The 21,681-nt window shown below is 55.5% G+C and overlaps 10 protein-coding genes across 10 annotated transcripts; 9 read left to right on the forward strand and 1 right to left on the reverse strand.

Annotated features, from left to right (window-relative positions):
* Positions 1–514: 514 nt before the first annotated feature.
* On the forward strand, positions 515–1,811 carry BKA78DRAFT_271092 (uncharacterized protein; the record flags this gene model as incomplete). Its single annotated transcript, XM_066885517.1, has 1 exon — positions 515–1,811. A coding segment is annotated over exon 1 (1,161 nt), but the record flags the coding sequence as incomplete, so codon positions are not given.
* A 2,165-nt stretch (positions 1,812–3,976) lies between these two features.
* On the forward strand, positions 3,977–5,530 carry BKA78DRAFT_355255 (kinase-like domain-containing protein; the record flags this gene model as incomplete). Its single annotated transcript, XM_066891874.1, has 1 exon — positions 3,977–5,530. The coding sequence occupies one exon, from the start codon at positions 3,977–3,979 to the stop codon at positions 5,528–5,530; it is 1,554 nt and encodes a 517-aa protein (XP_066740951.1).
* Positions 5,531–6,103: 573 nt separating this feature from the next.
* On the forward strand, positions 6,104–6,445 carry BKA78DRAFT_374238 (uncharacterized protein; the record flags this gene model as incomplete). The annotated part of the gene is made up of 1 exon (XM_066892787.1): positions 6,104–6,445. The coding sequence occupies one exon, from the start codon at positions 6,104–6,106 to the stop codon at positions 6,443–6,445; it is 342 nt and encodes a 113-aa protein (XP_066740952.1).
* A 535-nt stretch (positions 6,446–6,980) lies between these two features.
* Positions 6,981–7,819, forward strand: BKA78DRAFT_355256 (uncharacterized protein; the record flags this gene model as incomplete). The annotated part of the gene is made up of 2 exons (XM_066891875.1): positions 6,981–7,023; positions 7,344–7,819. 2 exons carry the CDS (start codon positions 6,981–6,983, stop codon positions 7,817–7,819), a joined length of 519 nt encoding a protein of 172 aa, XP_066740953.1.
* Positions 7,820–8,038: 219 nt separating this feature from the next.
* BKA78DRAFT_355257 (uncharacterized protein) lies at positions 8,039–8,385 on the forward strand (the record flags this gene model as incomplete). Its single annotated transcript, XM_066891876.1, has 2 exons — positions 8,039–8,155; positions 8,203–8,385. The coding sequence occupies 2 exons, from the start codon at positions 8,039–8,041 to the stop codon at positions 8,383–8,385; spliced, it is 300 nt and encodes a 99-aa protein (XP_066740954.1).
* Positions 8,386–8,788: 403 nt separating this feature from the next.
* Positions 8,789–10,620, forward strand: BKA78DRAFT_321343 (tRNA-guanine(15) transglycosylase-like protein). The gene is made up of 2 exons (XM_066889017.1): positions 8,789–9,065; positions 9,137–10,620. The coding sequence occupies exons 1-2, from the start codon at positions 8,864–8,866 to the stop codon at positions 10,507–10,509; spliced, it is 1,575 nt and encodes a 524-aa protein (XP_066740955.1). The 5' UTR covers positions 8,789–8,863; the 3' UTR covers positions 10,510–10,620.
* Positions 10,621–11,381: 761 nt separating this feature from the next.
* On the reverse strand, positions 11,382–13,276 carry BKA78DRAFT_298082 (RNA polymerase III transcription factor IIIC subunit-domain-containing protein; the record flags this gene model as incomplete). Its single annotated transcript, XM_066886859.1, has 2 exons — positions 11,382–13,019; positions 13,070–13,276. The coding sequence occupies 2 exons, from the start codon at positions 13,274–13,276 to the stop codon at positions 11,382–11,384; spliced, it is 1,845 nt and encodes a 614-aa protein (XP_066740956.1).
* Positions 13,277–13,918: 642 nt separating this feature from the next.
* On the forward strand, positions 13,919–16,330 carry BKA78DRAFT_255698 (phosphatase 2A regulatory B subunit-domain-containing protein; the record flags this gene model as incomplete). Its single annotated transcript, XM_066885022.1, has 7 exons — positions 13,919–13,942; positions 14,024–14,419; positions 14,514–15,122; positions 15,170–15,523; positions 15,575–15,745; positions 15,798–15,925; positions 15,976–16,330. 7 exons carry the CDS (start codon positions 13,919–13,921, stop codon positions 16,328–16,330), a joined length of 2,037 nt encoding a protein of 678 aa, XP_066740957.1.
* Positions 16,331–18,383: 2,053 nt separating this feature from the next.
* Positions 18,384–19,847, forward strand: BKA78DRAFT_183079 (elongation of fatty acids protein 3). Its single transcript, XM_066883448.1, has 4 exons — positions 18,384–18,937; positions 18,997–19,066; positions 19,116–19,328; positions 19,379–19,847. The coding sequence occupies exons 1-4, from the start codon at positions 18,527–18,529 to the stop codon at positions 19,732–19,734; spliced, it is 1,050 nt and encodes a 349-aa protein (XP_066740958.1). The 5' UTR covers positions 18,384–18,526; the 3' UTR covers positions 19,735–19,847.
* Positions 19,848–20,317: 470 nt separating this feature from the next.
* On the forward strand, positions 20,318–21,648 carry BKA78DRAFT_321353 (cytochrome c oxidase subunit VA-domain-containing protein). The gene is made up of 4 exons (XM_066889018.1): positions 20,318–20,626; positions 20,801–20,846; positions 20,962–21,079; positions 21,185–21,648. The coding sequence occupies exons 1-4, from the start codon at positions 20,463–20,465 to the stop codon at positions 21,301–21,303; spliced, it is 447 nt and encodes a 148-aa protein (XP_066740959.1). The 5' UTR covers positions 20,318–20,462; the 3' UTR covers positions 21,304–21,648.
* The last annotated feature ends 33 nt before the right edge of the window (positions 21,649–21,681 follow it).

Raw genomic sequence — 21,681 nt, forward strand, 5'->3', positions numbered from 1 at the left:
GGCTCCGTTTCTCTCTCATCACCATCAGAAGCCTCTCTCTGCCCTTTGAAACTGCACACAAAACTTTCAAAGACAGACTCCCAAAACCACTTTCTACACACCACACCAGCAACACCTGCCCACCACAACTCCCAACCACCAACACCGAGCAACCAAAATGGCCAACACCTCTGCCCACGAAATCAACCTCAAGGTCGCCAGCCATGAAGTCATCGGCTTCACGGCGGAGGCGTACCGCAGGAGTGCAGTGCTGGAGACCCTGGCCAATACTCGGAACGCTAACGGCTCGCTTCTCTCGTCGGCGTCAGAACCGTCTCCCGCCAAGTCCTCGTCCCAGGAGACAATCATCTGGGATACTGAGTCTGAAAGGGGCTACATGTCCCAAGAAGAAATCATCTGGGAGGACGACGACGAACCCCAAGGGGAGGAGTTCTACAACGTCGCGGGGTTCGACAACGCCGCCTACTTGCCCCAAGAATCCGAGCAGAAGGACCCCGACTTCGAGTTTGACTCTTCCGGCAACTTCTGGGGCTCCATCAAGCACATCAAGGACAACGAGGCCATTTCCCAGGTACTCAGCCACGTCGATCCGGAAGGTGAGGTCCGACCGGAGGACTGCAAAGTCTCCAAGGCCCATGGTACCTTCAACATGGCCTTTATCATCACGCTCCCCAACGGAGCAAAGCACGTCCTCCGTGTCCCCCGCTACGGGATCAAGGAGGCCTGGAACTGCGACGAGGAGTTCTCCTTTCTCTCTACAGTAAAAACTGTAGAGTTTCTCCAGTCGAACACCGATCTCCCCATCCCGCGGATCCTCGCCTACGACTACACGCACGAGAATGGAATCCGGCATCCATATTCCATCATCTCGTACCTCTCCAGCCGTTCCATGTACCACGCATGGAACAACGAGAAGGACACCAACCTCGAGGCCACGCGGCAAAAGCTTCTGCGCTCAGTGGCGGAGACGGTCTCCAAGCTGTCAACCTTCTCGTTCAACGCCCATGGATGGCTGGAGTTTGAGGGCGAGGACCGGCAAAATCCCACGATCGGCGACATGAGAAGGGTCACCATGGACGGTTGCGGACAGGACGTTGGTGTCATCCACCAGACCGAAGTGCGAAAGGCCTACAGCTCGTACAAGGAGCACCTGGGGCGCAAGTACAAGAAGGCCGTCGAAAAGGGCACGCGGACAATCTCGGAGACCTCAGACGACGTCAAGCGGGGAGAGCTCAAGATCCTGGGAATGGTCATGGACTGTTTCCCCAAGGACCCCGCAAATCTCGACGAGGACGGCGGCGAAAATTTCAGCATCGCGCCTCCCGACTTCGACTGGCAAAACGTCTTGGTCGACGACAACAACAACGTCACCGGGCTGATCGATTGGGACGGTACACAAACCGAACACGGCCTCAGGGGCTGGGCATCGCCCCTCCTGTTTCTGATGAGGGACTGGACCAAGATCGACACTTGGGAAGAGGATGCCAAGGGCTACATCAACATGTCGGCACAAGACCTGGTGCGGTACCGAAGGGATTACGCAAACTACATCGCGGAGGCAGTCGACAACAAGGGTGACTCGTGTTTCACCATGAAGTCCGCCGTCTGGCAAGCCATCGACTCGGCTTTGACCAAATCCAATGACCGGACTAAAGTACTGCAGAGAATCCTGGGCGCTGCTCTGCCACCATCCGAGGACAACTTCGAGCAGCTCCTCGTCGACGCTGGTCGTCACTGCTTGGCCCCTGAACAAGAAGCCGACATCAAGGCACGCCTTCAAGCCTGCCTCGCTTGCTCTCCTGGAGCCGACTACGACCACGACGTCTAAATATTGGACCAAACTCCTCCATTCGACCCTCATCTCGGACGGCATTCAAAGTTGTACCTTGGACACAACACACAGAGTCAGGGCTGCTCAAAAAGCTCGAGAGGGTGGAAAACCTGGGACTGGCCAGACCAATGTCAGTCCTAGGAGGCGAAACTTTCAGCAACAATACCCGACAATGGTCCAATTCGTACCCGGGCTGGCCAGACAAATGTCAGTCCTGGGAGACGAACATTTTTACATCAACACCCTACGATAGTCGACTTCGTTCTGGACTAGAGTCGATCCACAACATCACCATTTTCGCGCAAAAGCTCGGCAGACAACGCCATTTTATCTTGCACGCCACCACGACATCGACACCGCCAGGAGTACATTCGATCAACGACGCAAACCACGCAGACTTGTCTGCCACGGAAACACAACACCCCTCCTCCACACCAAGGGACGTCGTCCTGCAGACAGCATTCACAGAGTCAAGGCTGCTCATCCAAAAGCCTAGAACCCCCAGGCTGACGCGGGCTGCACAAGTCACGTCAGTCCTGGAGGGTCAAAGTTTGATTGATGCTCTTTCTCTTTTTCGAAAGAGTATCTTGCATCAGACACAGCCTTGTATGGCAATTTTTGGGGAACCACTACAGGGCAATTCACTCTTGCCTACTGCACCGTCAATGCTCTCTTTGTTCAAAAGAGCGCCACGCATTGAATCTGGCCGTGGATGATCTCTTGATTTGACGGCAATTTTTGGGACATTACCGACAGGCGGTTTATTCTCACCTGCTATACCAAAACCCCGGGATCATGACGAAGCGTAGCATCATGTGACGTCTCGCTTTATACCCATCAGCAGTCTATTTCACCGCATCTGCTTCTCTTTGCACGCCAAAGACCGATGGAAATTTAAGGGAAGTACCGCTTCATCAAGCACTTTGCACTGGCAGTATTGGTTCGTTTCTGAGACTGCTCCGTCGTTCTGATTTCTTTGCTTTTGATCTTTTCATATTTGAAGTCGTTTCATGCAACATTAGACAGCACACCACGGCGGAGTACTGGACCAGCGAATTCTACCATTAGATACCCCAACATCACAGCAATGTCATTCCAAACTTCATGGACATCAAAGAGAGACTAGAATGTGAGTGAGCACAATGCACAGCATGGCTTCCTTTGTTCTACATCTGATGTGTCTTCAGTGCGAAATTTAACACTGCCAGAAAGTTGTCGTTGCTGGTGGCCGAAGGTCGGCGCGCTTTGGAGTGACTGTCGCGTCGCGCCTGCCCTCGCCGTCGCGCCTTCTTCGAGCGCTGGCCGGCGCACGGCAACGACACGGGCAACGACACGAGATGTAAATATATCGCCGGCGTCAACAAACGATCTCCTCTTCCCAGCGCATCTCTGGCAGCTCATCCATCTCCTCGCCAACCCCAACGTCTTGGACCAGTACCCTCGATTTCATCCACGATCAGCTTTTCACTGCTGCTCCGACACACAAGTTTTCCCAATTTCGACCTGTTCGCTCTGTTACCTCTTTCGACCCAGTCTCGATTCCCAGATTCTGACCGCCCCGCCGCTGTCATCTCGCCCGGCTTTCTCTGAGCCAGCAGCCATCCAGAAACGTGGAAGCATCAGAGCATACAATCACGCTCGGCCATTGAGCTCAAGGTAGCCACTTTCTCACTATCCTCCTGTGCAGAGGTTTTGCTTACAAGCTTTCGAATCCAGCTCCTGGCCTAGCGCCTGCACAAGTACAAGTGCATCAAGTTCAGCGGATACCAAGTCCCTCACCCTCCCTTCGCGAAGTTCCTGCCTCGCGTCTCCACCGACGGCACCAGTACACCCAAGGACGCTGTCAAGCATATCCTTCGAGGCTTCATTCTACCGGATTACCTGATCTCCGCTTTGTGGAGCCTCCTCCTCATCTGTCCATCCTGTCTTCTCCGAATCTCCAAGTTCCGCATTTGACCACGAGACACGAACACATCCGACATGGCCAATATGAGTGCGCAAGCGAACACCGACGTAGAGGCTATCTCTATAGTTCATGCCGACAAATTTCCCAAGCCGTCCCATCGCCACATTGGGCAGAGAGCTGTCGAGGAATTCGGACGTCAAATTAAAGTCTTTGCTTTCAAAGCATTTCAAAAATTGAACATGGCCAATTACTTCAAGAAACAAGATTCAAAGGCTAATGCACTGGTTGAAAGTACTGGAGGTAAAATTCACCAATCACACTCCAATCAAGACTTGTGTATCACTCCGTCTCAAGCCTGTTCCAACGACAAACTCCCGAAAGTCTCATCTTATGAAGTCAAGGACTCCGAAAACGCGCTGAGAACAAATCGAGAGCCGGTTACCAAGCGCAAGGACTCGCTTATCAAGGACTCGAGGGACAACATAATCGATGGAGTCTATTGGGGCAGTGTTCTACACATCGACGAGGTTAACGTCATCCAGCTTGTCCGGGGCCTACTCGATCCTGAGGGTACCCTTCCGGCATCAGAGCTCGCGGTCGAGGACATCGGACAGGGTTCGTACAATCGCGCATTCACTATCAAGGTCGGCATGAACAAGGTCGTACTCCGCGTCCCCCGTTTCGGCGTTAAGGGCATTTGGAACAAGCATGACGCAGTCGAGCTGCGTTCACAGGCCCTGACCATGAGATGGATACGGAAACGCACGGGAATTCCAATCCCCGAAATTCTCTCCTACGACATCACGCACGAAAATTCAATTAAACATCCCTTTCTACTCATGAGTCACGTCGCAGGCAGACGCGTCTGCGATGTGTGGGGCGACGTTGACAACTTGGAACTTGAGCAAACACGAAGGAAGATTCTAGCATCCATCGCCAAAGCTGTTTCTCGATTACAACACCTTTCTTTCAAAAAGTCCGATATGCTTCACTTTGATGATGACGACGAAGCTACAGAGCCAACTGTGGGCAATGCCTACCAGCTTCTCGAGGACGGCCTCACCAACTGCAATCAAGTTGTTCTCCACAAGACACGGATGGCTGGGCCAAGATCTTCATCATACCGCGACTTTCGTTGGAAATTGCACCATTGGTGGAGCAGTCAGATTCATGAGTGCAAACCCATTTCCGAGGACGCCGTCTCACTGCATCTCCTAAAAGGTGAAAAAGAGATCCTACACACGATGGTGGATTATCTCCCATCTGCACCAGCTATACGAGGCGACACTCCGGAGACTTTTGTTCTCACTCCACCAGATTTCAACTGGCAAAATATCATGGTCGACGATGATGGCGAGGTCACGGGCTTTCTAGACTGGGATTCAACCGTGACTGTGGCCCGTTTTCAGGGCTGGGCCGCCCTCCCTCTCTGGTTATGCGCCGACTTCCACATTTGGAACGCTCAATCGGAATCTTCAGCTGCGCAATACGCCCAGTACCGCGCGTACTATTCAGAAGCAATTTCAAGGGCAATGGGTGGCAAAGGCGACTGCGCGTTCACCCAAAAGTCCGTACTATTCGAAGCGCTTAATAATGCGCTGAAGTTCCCCCAAGACACCCTTCCAATCCTTGAGAAGATTATGAAGTTAGTGTTACCAGACTCCACGATTGTGGACTACCTGGTGTCGATCGGCAAGAATGGCCTTGAAGAACATGAGAGAGAGCGCTTGGTCGCGCGCTTTAGCAACCTTTTCGATTGCGTTCCCGGCGCGGATCCCAGATTTCTGGTCTGAAAGGCCTTGCTTGCACATCCGGTGGTGAGCGACGAGAAGCGTTGACGGAATCCGATCAGCTCGTGGAGATGAAAAGATTTTGGGGTTGACTATTGGGTTTCAGGAGTGATTGGCTGTATTTTCTTTGGTCTCAGTTTCCGGCGCATTACTAGCATCTTTTGGACAGTTTTATACCCCCAACGCGTATATTCCTAGTATTATCATGTCTCCTTTCTGACCTCGAAGCTGGCATATTTATAGTATACCTGAGATAGCAGCTGTTCCTGACATCCTCGCCGAGCATGATGAGACTGAAGAGCTTCGCCAGCATGTACGCAACTGCCGCGAGGATGTTCAGAATCCGGTTCCTCAACAACGACAACGGCACATTGAGATGCCTCCTTGGCGCGCCACTCCCATCTCTGAGTTCAACCAGTCGCAGAAGCTGTTTAGCTTGGCATTCGGGTGAGGCCGAGGAGACTTCGGATTTTTTTCTTTGTCGGTGAGGACGGCACAAGACCGAAAGTGGGAGACAGCTATGAGCTCCTACAATACGATGCTACTGGCAGTTACAAAGTTCTCCACAAGACCAGGATGGTCAGGCCCATCACTTCTTCCTATGAAGACTTCCACCAGATGCTCCATCACTGGTGGTTCAGGCAAACCCAAAATGACAAATACAACCCGGAAGACGAGCAGTCTCTCCACCTTCTGAGAGGCCAGCGGGAAATCCTCCAACTCTTTGTCGACTGTCTACCATCCTCCCCACTGCAAAACAATGTAGAAAAGGAGAGATTTGTGATTGCGCCACTTGACTTCAATTGGCACAATATTCTCGTTGATGAAGAGGGTAATGTCACTGGTTTCCTAGATTGGGACTCTGTCCGGACTGTCAGCCGCTTCCTAGGATGGGCAGCGCTTCCTATTTGGCTCTGAACTGATTTCACAGAGGATGTTCTGCAGAATGGCACTGTCGACTGCTCCCCCGCTTTCAACCCCAAATACAGAGATCACTGCGCCCAGGCAGTCGTGAAAGCCACAGATGGCCAGGGAGACTCTCGGTATACTCAGAAGTCGTTCTTGTTCAGGGGTCGTGTTGCTCTCATCGTTATTGTGTCTGCCTTATTATGTTTAGTGGGGCATCGACAGCGGGAAGTATCCAGGTCTTGACTAGCGCATCGAGTGCTAGGGAGTCTGGAAGCGGAGTTACCTCAGCTGCTCTCATTTTCACTCCGCTTACTCTCCTAATCTCGTTGTTGTACAGAACTTTGAAGACTATTTGCAGTATATTCTCAACGACCCTTTCCCTCTGCACCCGTTCGTTATAGCAACACGCGATGACCACTGTTACTACAACGTTACTTGGCCGATAGGCCTGGCCGTTACCCAGCACCGGGCTGCGTCAATGGCAAAGGAGACGACCCCAAAAGCCAGGACCTCAGCAACCTCTCCACCAGGACCATCGCCCACGATGGCTCCCCTATCCCAACTCGACATCTGGAAGCAGCGATTCCGTACCTCATGCACCGTCGCCATACCATTTCGGTGTCCGATCCGTCTCGATCTCGAGCCAGAATGGTCAGGTGGAACTCCGCTCCCAGGCGCTGACTTCGAACTGGATCAAGGAGACGACAAATATGCCGCTGCGCTCAGTCATATCCTGTGACACCACTCACAAGAACGACTTCAGGCACCCGTACATACTCATGACGCACTTGCCTGAAAAACGGGTGTGTGAGGTCTGGAAAGGGCCTGGAGGGCCGCCGACCAAGGATCTTGACCTCGATCACGAAGACTGTCTCAAGGTTGCAGAGCATTTGCTTCCCCTCCTCAGGAGTGCTTGACTTCGAGGCGGATGGCACTGAGCCATACATTGGCAAAACTTACGAAGTACTTGAAGATGGGATTGGTCACGAAGGCCAAGTCCTTCACCGGACTCAGATGAGCGCAACGTTCTCCTCGTCCTACGATCACAGTCGTGCCCAGTCAGCAATCTGGTGGAGCCGCTATGAGAGCAATGGCGAAGCCTCGGCCTCTTTGGCCATGGGCCAGTACGAGGTCCTGCGCCTAGTCGTTGACTGCCTTCCATTCCCGGTTGGCGAGAAAGAAACATCCACGATGACTCCGCCAGACTTTGACAGGCAGAATATCTTCGTTGATAACGACGGGAATGCGACTGGATTTATTGACTGGGATGCGACATGTGCGGTCAGTCGTTTCCAAGGCTTTGACGCAATACCATTTTGGCTCGGTGATGACTTCTCTTACGACCTGGCCTCTGTCCTTAGTCTTCTCCTGCACATTTTCTGAGCTAGGAATTTGCGTACGCGAGGCAATTTCGGGGGCGATGGACGGTCAAGACGACTGCATGTATACTTATCAGTCGGTCCTTTTTCGTGCCCTCGCAGATGCGCTCAAGTATCCAGAGTCCACCCTTTCAATCATTGAGAGGATCCTGCATTTACTTCTGCCCACGCTGAACGTCGTTCAGTACCTCACACTCATTGGGGTGCGGGTGCCTCGGGGAGAATGGTCACTTTATCCTTGGGAGAGTCAGAACGAATTCAAGACCAAGCGGCGACTTCGCAAGGCCAAGGACGGCATGGACCCAAGCCATCGCGGTCGAACCCTGTCACTGGATTCTTGGTAAGTATCCGCCAGTTTTCACAAAGAACCTTTGCTGACCTGTGCAGGAGTATAACACGAGCGAAGTCCACCTGGACAAAGAAGATCCAACTGTCCCCCAGGTCGTGATCCAGTACATGTACAATGGCGTGTATCCCGACGGCCTTGACGACGAGAATAGGTTGGTCACGCATGCAAAGCTCTTCCGCGCCGCCAACAATCGTCGGTATTGGAGAGCTGACACCAGATAGCTGACATGTAGGTCCAGTCCGGCCGGTTCGTCGAAGCAGTCAATTTGGTCTTTCAGAATATGGAGATTTTCTGATCATCGCTTCCTCGAATCGCTACTACTTTGAGTCTACCAGGAGTATTGAATTTCCGAACTGTTCAGAAATCAGCTCCCTGCGACATTGACGGCAAAGGTCTTGCTTGATAGATGTCATGGCGATTACGAAAAGGGCAGATGCGCCAGACAGGGTAAGCTTTGGAAGTCCCTGGAGCTCCATAAAGCGTAAAAGTGGCATCGAAAAATTTCAGTTTTCTCAAGACGAGGATAGTGGTATGACGTTTGGTTCACTGGTTTGGGCGCGATTCAGCTAGAGCATTAGCGACTCAGAACTGACTCGCTCGCTTCGCAGACTACAACACCAACTTCCAGCCCCCACGAGTGACTGATTCCACGACACAATTTCCTGATCCATTCTCCAAAAGCACTTGGGAGATATCTTGATGTTAATGGCCACCTTTGACGTTGAGAAGGAGGCGGAGCCCCTGAATCCTCGCCTCGGTTCCCTCTCCATTCCCGGCAGACCTGCAGTCCCAACGCCTCACTACATCGCCAACACGTCGCGCGGCGTTGTGCCGCATCTTTCGCAAGATAACCTTGAAAGACACACTGATATCAATGGGCTCTATGTAGGACTGGAAGACTGTAAGATACCACGTCAGATTGACCGCATCGCGCGAGACTAAGTCCATTGCTCTTCCCCGAGCACAGAACAGTCATAGAAAAAGCGCCGCAAGAAACACCACCCGTCTTCTCAACACCATGCGGACCGCGAGAATCACTGCTGCGCCGCTTCATTGCTGTGCAGGATGACCAGCTTCTCGTCTTGGGCCCTCGCCGTGTCCCGGCACTGGATTCCCCCGGCTCCAACACCAACACCGGAATCCAAATCCACACGTCTGTCGGCCACCGCAGTCTACCCTCGGAGTACTATGCATCTGCTACCACCAAACTACGGCCAGACGTCGTCGTCGGACTGGGAGATGTCATGCATGGCCACGCCAATCCCAGTCTGAAGCGCGTCGACAAGATGGGCGATCGCACTACGGAGTGGACGAAAGACCTGATAGCCGCCACCTCCTACGCCTCACGCAGCAATGGCAACGACTCCAATGGCACCAACGGCAACGCAACATCCTCTACCTCCAACTCGAAAACTCCTGCGATCTTCGCCCCTATCCTCCCCATCGAAGCCGAACAGCAATCTTACTACCTCAACGACCTCAAGTCCTCATCCATCGCCCCCAAACTCTCCGGCCTCGCCCTCTACTCCACCGCCTCCGTCGACGTCATCCCCTCGTCCCTCTCGCATCTGCCACTTCTCTCCCTCTCCGATCCACCCACGCCCGCGAAACTGCTGCGCGAAATAAGCCTCGGCGTCGACCTCTTCGTGCTCCCATTCGTCGACAAGGCAACAGACGCCGGCCTAATCCTCACCTTCGCCTTCCCTGCGCCCCAGTCCCAGCTCAGCACACCAGGCGCGACACAGAACGAGAGCAAGAGCAAAACACCCCTCGGCATCGACGCCTGGGACGCCTCACACGCCACCTCCCTCTCGCCTCCCTGCGCCACCTGCCCCTGCTACACATGCACACACCACCACCGCGCCTACATCCAGCACCTCCTCGCCGCCAAGGAGATGCTCGGCTGGGTGCTGCTGCAGCTGCACAACCACAGCGTGCTATCCCGCTTCTTCGCCGGCGTGCGCGCCACCCTGTCGACCGGCGCCGACGCTTTCGAGAGGGAAGTCGACCGCTTCGAGCGCGTCTACGAAGAGGCGCTCCCGCAGACGACGGGCGCCGGGCCCAGGGTCAGGGGGTACATGTTCAGGAGCCGGGGAGCGGGCGAGGCGAGGCGGAATGAGAGGGGCTTTGCGAGGGTGTTGGGAGCGGATGGGGATGGGTATGGGAATGCTGCTGGTGACGGGGCGTCGTCGAATGGGGTGGACGGGGAAGCGGAAACTGGAGAGGTGATGGCGGCGGCGGTGCAGGGCTTGCAGGTTGATGACGCGGATGCTGTGACGCCTGGAGAGGTGGGCGCGGATGCGGGGGAGTTGGTGCAAAGGGGGTTTGCGGGGGATGAGAGGTAGAGGGGCAGAGGAGGAAAGGGGGGCTTTTGAGATCGCGTCCATTATCTGAGTTCCAGGGCGTGTCGTTTTATGAGGGGGAGGAAAGGCAAAAAGCGATTAGGCAGAAGAGGGGGTTAGATGGAAGGGGGGGGGGGGGGGGGGGGCGCAAGAAATAATAATAATAAAAAAAAAGATTCAGATTCAATCGTTGAATCGGGAGTAGAAAGGTGTACAAGTACAAAATCCACAGTCGTTGAGGCGAGTCGCAACAGGGCAATGTCATTTCATGGCGAGCATGGTCGTGTGTAGAGGAGGAGAAAATCGGGCAGATGGGCACACCAAGACTGACACATCCACAACGTCAGTCAGACACAACGCGCAAGCAGCCAAAGAACTCAATTCTTGCCTACGCATTACCTCGTCCTATCCCAATTACTACTCCTCCATCCAGCCAGCCCCCCACAAACCAACGACGTCACCAACCTCCCACCGCCATGCCCAAACTGATTGCAGTAGTACCTGCTTGCAGCGACCAAGACCAACATGAGACACCACAAGCGGCATTCGCCGGCCCAGCTCGTCCGACGACCAACCGCCCGCGCAGCCAGCGCGGGGAAACTCTTGTCGACCGCTAGTGAATTGGTGTCCAGAAAGCGACCGTACCTGCAGCGGCAAGGGGCACGGTGGGTCGTGGGTGGGGTGAGCATCATGCGCGGAAGATGGAGGGGAGATCCCTGTACGACTATCGCGAAGATGGCGCGCTAGAAGTCGAAGGTTGCCTGCTCGCTTTTCGTGTCGTTGGTCGAGCGTGATGCGTGTTCGAGGGGATACGAGGGGCTTGCGAGCAGTAGTGGTATTGCTTGTTGTGGTGTTTTGGGTGCAATTGACGCGGCTCAATCGTCCTGGTCGCCGCCAGCAACCATCTGGTCGTCCTCGCTGTAGTCCGGCCCCATCAAGTCGTCCACGTCTTCCTCGGCGTCAGAGTCATCATCGTCGGCGTCGGCAGATGCGTCGCTTGCGTCGTCTTCACCAGCACCTGTTTCTTGAGCAGCCGGCTCCTGGGCTTCCTCTGCCTCTTCTGTGTCTTCTTCGTTCTGCATCTCCACATCCTCCTGTCGCTCCACCGTCCGCGAGAGCCCGGCAACGTCGCCCGGGGTCAGTTTGCTGACTTTGGCCTTGGCGAGGTTGCGAACGTCTCCAATGACCTTGACCTCCGCCTCCGACACGGTTCTGCGTCGGCCGACTGAGGTGTCGGCAAAGTTCTCCGGGGTGATGGCGTCGGGGAAGAGTTCGATGCGCGTGTAGTCCTCGTCTCTGGGGACACCTCCCTTGATGATGACGCCGATTTTCTCGCGCATCAGCACCTTGATCTTGGCCCATGTGCCGTTGAGGAACCAGCCGTCGGATTTGATGTTGCACGTCGAACGCAACTTGTTCGTATCCAAGATGCGGCGCAACTGGGGGTCCGTAACGTCGCAAACCTGCCAGACTTTGCCGTCTGGAGTGAGCTTCTTGCCGTCAAATAAATGAGTTAGCTTCTTGGAGCCCTTTTGCCTCCCTTCGCGACGAAAAACGTTCCGCGAGTCCATCCACTTGTTTGGATCCTCGCTCGACTCCTTGCCCTGCCTGACGGGGATCTTGAACATGACGGTCTGGTAGATTCGGTACTTTGGGTCGGTTCGGGGGTCTACGCCAAACCTGATGAGCGTGTCGCGCCAGGGGCCCGAGTTGAACGAGTACCCAACATAGCCGTACGAGCTGCGGATGGAGTCATCTGTGGGGGCTTCAATGTTGTTGTGCAGATACCTCTTGGTCATTATGGGACGCTCCTGCAACAGCGCTCTAATGTTCGCAATGGTCTCGCGAATGTGCGGCTCCAGCGTCTCTTCGGGTGGCAGGGGGACTGGTGATTCATGAGGCGCATGTTTGGCATCGATGGAAATTGTGTGCAGGATGAATTTGCGGCCAGCGGATGGATTGTATGTAGTCTCGCGGCCCTTGTCGTCTTGGACGAGCTTGACTGCCGGGTTCTGGCGATACGAGTAATTGTAGGGCACATCGATGGCGGTGAATTGCGGCGAGGGCCCCACATCTTGGTCGGGTTGGTTATTGTCTCTACAATCATCCAGCTTGAAATGCTTGAGCTTGGAGTACTGAAACGGCATGAGGGTCTCGCGCATCATCCGAGCGAGCGGCAGCTGAGAAGTGGCATACTGAAAGTCAGGCAGGGTGCGAAAGCGGTGAGTCTCGTGGTTAATGCCTATGGCTTGCACGGTGTAGTTTTCAGGATTGTCGCGCAAGCTCTGCAACGGGAGAAGAGGATCAGTGTGAGCGGCGTCATGTGGGCGCGGATCGTCAATCCAAGGACCGTCGGAGCCCCTCTTGCGCTTGCGGCCCGTACGCTTTGGCACAGTCACCTTGAGCAAAATGTTGCGCGTCTTGACAAAGCTCGACATGACGGGCTTTGCCATGACATCGCCGGGACGGAGGGATGCACCAATTGTTTTTTGCCTGTTGCGCGTTTGGAGGAACTGGACAAATCAGCGTCTGAAAAAGCAGAGAGCACAGCTTCATGACTTACCTTGTCGATGATGACGCCGCCGCCCAGCGACTTGAGGCCATTGTCAATGTTCTTGACGATGCATGGGTGCTCCAGACTTACGACATGGTCGCGTGGGACGGCGAGGGCGGGCGCGGAGCCGTTGACAGGGCCGTGGCGACCGGCGGACGGGCTGGGCTGCAGAGAGGCATCGTCGTAGAGACCCTCGAGCAGCTGGTCGTCGTCCATGATGTATTTGGGGAGAGGTGACGTTGGTGTGGCTGTGGACTAGGTAAATTGAAGACGCGGGGCCTGTCACAGCACTTTAACGCTAGGCACGCATGGACCCTCTGAACATCACCACCTCCTCGATTGCAGTACCAGCGCTGCACCCAATCCGCCCCAGAGCCAGCCCGCCGCGCACTCAGCCCGCCGCCTCTCTCGACGACGTCCGCTGCCTCGCCGTCAACACCACAACACCACAACACCACCACTCCTACACCCTCTGCTAGCCCATCCCGTTCCTCGACTGAAACCTGTCCACCTGCACCCAGCGCCCCTCCCTCGGTCCCTCGTCGGCCCTTTGCCGTCACCCTACCACTACCGCAGCCCGTCGCCTACCTACCTTACCTCACAACCGCGTCGCAGCAGCTGCTCTATCCAACACCACATCGCCATTCGTCCTCCCATGCCGTCCTCGACGTCCTAAGCCCAACTACACCCCCCTTTGCGCCAGTCGCACGCCACCTGCTCCCCCCCCGTCCACCATCTGCGTCGGGCTCCGAGTCCTTTGACATTTGCCAGGGCTTCTGCTCCATACGTCTGCTCCTCGTCCGCTGACATCCTTGGAACAACCTCGCCTTCACTCGCGCACCTGCGCAACATTCAGCCATGAAAGGCTTCCGTCAGAGAGTGGTAAGTTGCCAATTCCACCTCCCCTCCCTCGTTGCACCTCTCTCGCTCCCATCTGCCCCGGCTGACGTCTCCCGCTGCCAGTCCGACAAGCTACGTGCCCACGATTCAAAGTCATCCTCAAAGAAAAAAGACCAGACCGGCACCGCATCTCCCTCGCACGGCGGCTCCGGCACACACTCCCCTGCCGGCTCCGCCCACGCAACACCTACTTCGTCGACAACCCAGCTGCCAATCGATCCGCGCAGCAAGCCTCTCCCCGGGGCAGGCGACAATGCGGGCTCCGCCAGCAATGCTGCTCCTCCTCAGCCCGGTCAGCCTGGCGCCCCCAACTCTCTTGCGCCTGGATCGCAGTACATGGCCGGACAGCAAGCGGCTCAGGGATCCACCAATAATGGCATGAGCGGCGGTGGCCCTGGCACACCAACCCGCGCTGGCCAGCCGTTGGCGCCGAGTGTTGTCATCAGTCCTAGCGCTCCTGTAAGTACCCCATGTCTTAAACACCCTGCGCTTCTAGACTAGCCCACCACTTTTTCCCGAAAACATTCAATCGTCTGACTGGATTCAACTCTAGCACGTCCCTCCTCCTGGAGCTGCCGAGACCATGCCCGGCGACCTCTTGCCCCCCAAAGCCGGCACCAAATCCTTGCTCTTCGACCGTCTGCAGACAACGCCAAAGGACGTTGCCGAGGGCATCAGGACACCCAAGCGCCAGCACTCGTCTCGTTTCGACATTTCGGATCAGAGCAAGCGGGAGCTGGAGAAGCTGCCCGGGTTCCACGAGGTGGCTCCAAACAAGCGCGAGGAGCTGTTTATGCAAAAGATTGATCAATGCAACATCATCTTCGATTTTAACGATGCCAGCGGCGACATGAAGTCCAAGGAAATCAAGCGCCTTGCCCTCCACGAGCTGCTGGACTACGTCGCCAATAACCGACAAGTCATTACAGAGCGCATGTACCCCCGCGTCGTGGAAATGTTTGCCAAGAATCTTTTCCGTCCAATCCCTCCGCCCGTGAACCCGCAAGGCGAGGCCTTTGATCCCGAGGAAGACGAGCCGGTCCTCGAGGTTGCTTGGCCGCACATTCAGGTCGTGTACGAGTTCTTCTTGCGCTTTATTGAAAGTCAAGATTTCAACACCAACATCGCCAAGCAGTACATTGATCATTCTTTCGTGCTCCAGGTATGTTTGCGCGCCGGAAGCTTGCTATCAAAAGCTAACCAATTCAGCTCCTCGAACTATTCGACTCTGAAGACCCACGCGAGCGCGATTTCCTCAAGACCACGCTGCACAGAATATACGGGAAATTCCTGAACCTGAGATCCTACATCCGGCGGTCCATCAACAACGTATTCTTCCAATTTATTTACGAGACGGAACGGTTCAACGGCATCGCGGAGCTTTTGGAAATTTTGGGGTCCATCATCAACGGTTTTGCGCTGCCACTAAAGGAAGAGCACAAGCTCTTCTTGACGCGCGTCCTCATTCCTCTGCACAAGGTCAAAAGTCTCAGCATGTATCATCCGCAGTTGGCCTACTGCATTGTTCAGTTTTTGGAAAAGGATGCGGCATTGACAGAGGAGGTAGGTTCACGTTTGGCGCAACTGTCACCCGCGTCACTAACGTCTTGGCAGGTTGTTTTGGGTCTTCTCCGCTACTGGCCCAAGGTCAACAGCACCAAGGAGGTCATGTTCTTGAACGAGGTCGAGGATATTTTCGAGGTCATGGACCCGGCCGAGTTTGCCAAGGTCCAGGAACCGCTTTTCAATCAGCTGGCCAAGTCTGTTGCCAGTCCTCACTTCCAGGTTTGTTTTGATGAAACGCAGATCAAACCGGACGCACGCTCACAAAGTATAGGTTGCCGAGAGAGCGCTCTACTTTTGGAACAACGAATACTTCTGCAACCTGGTCAGCGATAACGTAGAAGTCATTCTCCCCATTATGTTTGCTCCGCTTTACGAAAACTCCAAGGGACACTGGAACCGGTGAGTAGATTTTGCCTGTCAAGTGATGTTTTTTTTCTAACAGCAACCAGGACGATCCACGGCATGGTTTATAATGCCATGAAGCTCTTTATGGAAGTCAACCCGCAGCTGTTTGACGAGTGCTCGCGCGAGTACGCCGAAAAGCAGCAAAACGCCAGCAAGGAGCAGCAGTCGAGGCAGCAGCGTTGGGACAAGCTCGCCGAACTGGCTGCGTCCAAGAAGACGGGGAAGGTGAACGATAAACTTCCCCTTCCCTCCACCGGTTCAAAAGGCGCTACCCCAATGCATGTCGATGACTCTGACCCTTTGAGCCAAGACAGTCAAAGGAGGTTAGAAGCGCTGCGATTGCAGGACGACGCCATGTCCAACAGGGAGCGGAAGCCCAAAGACTACGCGGTACGTTAGTCTGTCTTGATAGTCCACGATGCATTCTTGGGAGCGTTCAATTCTTCATCCACCCCACTTTGTATACACCTTTAGAACAGTTTAGAAAACATTCCGTTTCTCGAGACACCGCCTGTAGGGAAGAAAGGCAGAATTGCCTGGCTCTGTGATTTGGCCATGTCGCGGCGCGTCGGGTGGTGTGGACCAACTAACTGCGGCCTTTTCGAGCAGAGGCGCCACCGTCACTCGACGTCCGCAGACGATAGCCGGCGGCCAGGGCGACATCGAAGCGGCAGTCGGCCTGGGTCTTCTGGCACGACTGCCGCTGCATCGAGCGGATCTCGACCCGGCTCTAGCAACAGCACCAAAAGAGGGGGATGAAGACAAGAACGAAGGCTGTATTATTTCCTTTGTGTTACGGGGTTGCTGAGAGTGGCGTCTGGGGTTTTTCCTTTCCATCATTGGACAGACACGAGTCCGACCTAGACGCAAGCATTGCGTTTCTCCAGCGGGTTCGACTGTCACGCATCCACAATCCATCAATGTTTGGCTCTCGATACGAGGACGTCGAGGACCCAAACGGCATCCTTTCTGAAGCACGGAAACGAGCACGGGCGAGGAATCGATTCGGTCTCTTCTGGATGTCCAAGTTCAGATGGGTTCAGGGCATTTGTTTTTTCACATAATGTTGACTGATAGCTGGGGCGTCTTTTTCTCCCTTGTCGTGGTTCTTCAGAAGCAAAACGTCATTTTAGGGGCGAGGGATCGGGAAGAAGGGGTTCTTCTAATGGTTGTCGTTTGTCTTTGCGTGTGGGTTTGGCCGGGGGGGATAGGTATTGCTGGATGGGAACTACTGGCTGAAAGTTGGTTGTCTTTTTGCTCTTCTGTCACGTCGTCTCTTTTTTTTTTTTTTTTGTTGCAATTGATTCTGATTGGCCCCCTCCGCAGCAGCACAGCGCGCACCGTTCAGGTACCTAGATAGGCAGGCAGTCCGGCAAGCAGGCGAGAGAGTTGCATTATCGTATTTTGTACTCCCTTGGCTTTGCCAGCGTCGCGTCGACCCGACGAGATGAGAGTCGTAGCGTCTGTCTGGCTTTTTTTTTTGGTGTGTGAGAACTGTCTTGTCTCTGCGGTAATGAGTCCGCCCAGCGACAGGACCAATCTCGTTTGTTGCACGCTGATCCCCAAGCAGCAGCACACGCAATGTCTCAGTCTCGGTCAGCCTCGACCACCACCATGTAACTACCTGCAAACAGGCACGCGTAATGCGGCTGGCTAACCACGTGCGGCGCGCCCACCATCTTTCAGCTTCTTGCGTGCAGAGCAGATGCGCAGATGCATCGATCGAGTCGACATGGATAAACACCCACCCAGCGGCAGGTGATGTCAGCGCCGGCCGGTGATTGGGCAGTTGTCTCCTTTTCTGGCACGGTGACTGTTGGAGGAGTTGGGATTATTGGTATTTAGGCTGATGATGACCAAGTCCTCCTAGGTAGGGCGTTGGGTTCCATGAGCTTGCGGACGTAGACGAAGGAAAGGGAAAGCCAGGCAGGGAAGGGCAGGGTAGCGCAGGGTAGCTCGGCAATGGCAGCGCTTGGCGCCGACTATTGGGCGGTGAGGGGACGTGGACGGGAGTTCTGCCGCCGAGGTGGTCCTGGTCGCCAAGTGCCAATCTTCTTCTTCTGCTGTAGGTACAGAGCCCGAATCGTCGTCAGCGCGTCAGCTGATGGGCGCCAGTGACTGCGGTGCGGTGCGGTGCGGCTGTGGTGGAAAGCTAGGCACTGTACTGGCGAGGCGGGCAGCGGACGGGAGGCGGCATGTTGCTCAACGGCTCAACCGACGCTGCCGGCCGACGGAGCCCAGGACTGGACGGACGGAACCACTGGCCATGAGAGCACGAGTTTTGTTGGCCAGGGGAAAAACGACATAGCTTGCCCGGGCACAATTTCATTTCCGCCAGACACCCCTTAAACAACCACACGTCCGTCGCCCATTTCTGTTGACCCTCGCTCGCAGTCCTGACTCTGCTCCCGACCTGACCCGTCCAGTCCCTGTGCTGTCATTCCTGCCGCAGAAGGAACGTCTCGGCGCCCGTGTCGTCTCCGCGCGCAAACACCACCCCCAGCTGGCTAGCGAACTCCTACGACGCTACAGCAAGCCTGACGTTTACGCCCTTCCCTCCCGCCTTCGTCCGCGCTTCCTCACCAAAAAAATATCATGTCGTCGCCCGATTGGATCCAGGTCGGCCTGCCGACTCTCGACCGCCCCTTTGGCATTGCTCTATGGCCCATTTTCGAAAAGGCCTTTGAGACGGTCAAGGGCTACAAGCCGCAAGACTTCACCTTCGTCGCCGGCGAGACGCCCATGTCGACCGTCACGGCCACCGTCGCGACTCTGGCCTCGTACTACCTCATAATCTTTGGCGGCCGGGAGGTGATGCGGAATCGGGAGCCGCTCAAGCTCAATGGCTTGTTCAAGATTCACAATTTTTACCTGACGGCCATCAGCGGGGTCCTGCTGGCGCTCTTTGTTGAGCAGCTTCTGCCCACGCTGGTGCGCAACGGCGTCTTCCACGCCATTTGCGATTACGAGGGCGGTTGGACCGACAAGCTGGTTATTCTTTACTACGTGCGTCGTCTCGTGTTGTTCGGGCACCTGCGCCGGAAAAATGCTGACTGGCTGCGCAGCTCAACTACTTGACCAAGTACCTCGAGCTCATCGACACTTGCTTCCTTTTCCTCAAGAAGAAGCCTCTCAGTACGTGCATTGGTCGACAATTGATGGACTGCCGCTGATTGTGTACCAGCATTTTTGCACACCTACCACCATGGTGCCACGGCCCTGCTTTGCTACACCCAGCTCATGGGTCAGACTGCCGTTTCTTGGGTCCCCATCACCTTGAACCTGTGTGTCCATGTCGTCATGTACTGGTACTACTTCCAGAGCGCTCGCGGCATCAGGATCTGGTGGAAGAAGTACATCACCATCATGCAAATCATTCAGTTTGTTCTTGACCTTGGTAAGATTGCGACGGCAGAAAAGAAAGAGCGCAGCCGCTGATGATGACAGGTTTCGTCTACTTTGCTTCCTGGACCTACTTCACGTCGACCTACTGGCCCTGGCTCCCCAACGCCGGCCACTGCGCCGGCAAGGAGTTTGCCGCCTTCTCGGGCATCGCCATCCTCAGCTCCTACCTCGTCCTCTTCATCCTCTTCTACATTGCGACGTACAAGAAGCCGGTGCCCAAGACTCGCGGCCGTGCCAAGAGCGCTCTGATTGAGATGAAGGACGAGAAGGTCCCCACGGTTGGCGCTGTCCGCCGCCGTCTGAGTGGTGCTTCCAGCTCGCTGGCTAATGGCTACTCTTCCCCCGCAGCAGCAGAGACTCCCTACAATGGTCGCGTCACCCGGTCTCGCAAGGCATAGATTCGTTTCTAGATCGCTGGTCGGCCCGATGGCCGAGGAGCGTCTTTTTAGAAGATGAGCTTGAAATAGGAGCACATCGATTTGGCGGGCGACCACCCTGGCAGATTTGTTGGGTAGTCGTAGAAGGTTGAAGAGGCTTCGTTGCGTTCTGTTGCGTTGTCTAGAAAGGGAGGGAGTTATGGAGAACAAGGCGCAGACCCTGGCTCTCGAACAATATGGTTCCTTGTCATTTTGGCTCTTCTTGGGGACTGGTGGTTGAGAGGCCTGGCATCATCAAACTACTGTACGAAGGATGGGCGGTTATATTCATCCCAAGAAGATGGGACGGACAAGGAAAGGACATGACGGGTACTACTACTTTGTAATTGAGGTAGCATGCATAGATTCGTGTATAGCAAGGACGAGCGGAAGGCGGACAAAAGGCCGCGGGTGCTGGTAAATAATGCATAATCATTGGCGGGAGTTGCGAGTGCAGAGCCAATTGAATGAACGATGATGCCTCTCTTCACGTGATGATGCCGTTGGGGGCCGGCGACCAGGCAAAATTCCGGCATGCCGTTCGGCGAAGGAAGGATCCGTCAGACCACCAACCAACGTACATCACTTGGCTCTGAACCAGCTCAAATCAACGCATCCCACCCGCTCCGTCGGCATCACACAACCTTCGACCTCGCTGTTTCCCCGGCCCTCCCCGCAGCTCCAGATCCGCTTGAATAAATAGTCTGCAAATGGCCGCCAGCGTCTTCCGCCTCGCGGCCCGCCGCGCTCCTGTTTTCCGCGCTCGCGCTGCCGCGGCGCCCATGAGCTCGCGCTTCGCCAGGACCTTTTCCACCACGGTGCCCCGCTTCTCTGGGGACCACCACGAGGAGAGCTTCGAGGAGTTCACTGCCAGGTACGAGAGGACCGGTTCGAGAGGCGTTTGCGACGCCAATGGCCGGCGGCCGCTGCACCACAACAGAATCTTCAAGCCGGCGTTGCAGACGTGCCATTGAACGCAAAGCCTCCTTCTCCGTCTCCAAAACGCTCGAGGATCCGATCAACTGATGGACGTCTGGGGGATTGACAGGTACGAGAAGGAGTTTGACTCTGTGCAGGATGCCTTTGAGCTTCAGGTACGCCCCGGTTCCTTTTCCCTTGGGTGCCGCCGCCGCCGCCGCGTCCCCGTGCGCCGTGGCTGCGCCGACGGACGTATCGAGATAGATATGGAGGCTGACGATTGATGTCCAGCGCAACCTCAACAACGCCTTTGCGTACGATCTCGTGCCCGCGCCCTCCGTCATCACCGCCGCCCTGAAGGCCGCCCGCCGCGTCAACGACTTCCCCACTGCTGTCCGGATCTTCGAGGGTGCGTCGCTCTACACGAGGCAATGGCGGCATTCGTCCGTGCCGGATGCCTCTTTTGCGCCGTTTTTAATACCCCGCGAATCAATTGGCTGATACAAGGCTACAGGCATCAAGTCCAAGGTCGAGAACAAGGGCCAGTACGAGGAGTACCTGAAGGAGCTGGAGCCCCTGCGGGAAGAGCTCGGCATCGTCCTCAAGGAGAAGCTGTACCCCGAGGACGCATAAGCGGCCAACAACCACGGTTGCTGTCGTCATGTAGAGCCTCAAGGAAAGGGTGCAAATGACGTCTAGCTGCTACTGCTGCGGTAGAGCTTGGCTGGATTGTCACGGGGGAATGGGACGCAAGTTGGCTCGGTGGTGGTGAGGGATGTTTGCGGCCAGAGTAGTAGAACCAGGCAGGGCAAACAGAAAACGCCAAGGGGTGCGACATGTATCATCATCATCATGGCTCCGCGCGGGCGGTTTGTGCACGTACAATAGTCGTTTGGGCTCCGAGCAATTGTACAGATTTCCAATCTCACTGCCTGCCTGCCTGCCTGCCTGCCTGCCTGCCTGCCTGCCTGCCTGCCTCGGTGCCGCCGCCGCCGCGTGTGAGCGTGCCAC

The sequence above is a fragment of the Phyllosticta capitalensis genome (assembly GCF_038381095.1).
Source record: "Phyllosticta capitalensis strain CBS 128856 chromosome Unknown BKA78scaffold_9, whole genome shotgun sequence".
Lineage (NCBI taxonomy): Eukaryota > Fungi > Ascomycota > Dothideomycetes > Botryosphaeriales > Phyllostictaceae > Phyllosticta > Phyllosticta capitalensis.

Coding starts and splice junctions, on each gene's coding strand:
- BKA78DRAFT_321353 (XM_066889018.1), top strand. CDS start 20,463: ATGGCCGCCAGCGTCTTCCGCCTCGCGGCCCGCCGCGCTCCTGTTTTC. Junction 20,627..20,800: donor TTCGAGGAGTTCACTGCCAG/GTACGAGAGGAC, acceptor GGGGATTGACAG/GTACGAGAAGGAGTTTGACT. Junction 20,847..20,961: donor AGGATGCCTTTGAGCTTCAG/GTACGCCCCGGT, acceptor ATTGATGTCCAG/CGCAACCTCAACAACGCCTT.
- BKA78DRAFT_321343 (XM_066889017.1), top strand. CDS start 8,864: ATGTTAATGGCCACCTTTGACGTTGAGAAGGAGGCGGAGCCCCTGAAT. Junction 9,066..9,136: donor CTATGTAGGACTGGAAGACT/GTAAGATACCAC, acceptor AGCACAGAACAG/TCATAGAAAAAGCGCCGCAA.
- BKA78DRAFT_183079 (XM_066883448.1), top strand. CDS start 18,527: ATGTCGTCGCCCGATTGGATCCAGGTCGGCCTGCCGACTCTCGACCGC. Junction 19,067..19,115: donor CCTCAAGAAGAAGCCTCTCA/GTACGTGCATTG, acceptor ATTGTGTACCAG/CATTTTTGCACACCTACCAC. Junction 19,329..19,378: donor TCAGTTTGTTCTTGACCTTG/GTAAGATTGCGA, acceptor TGATGATGACAG/GTTTCGTCTACTTTGCTTCC.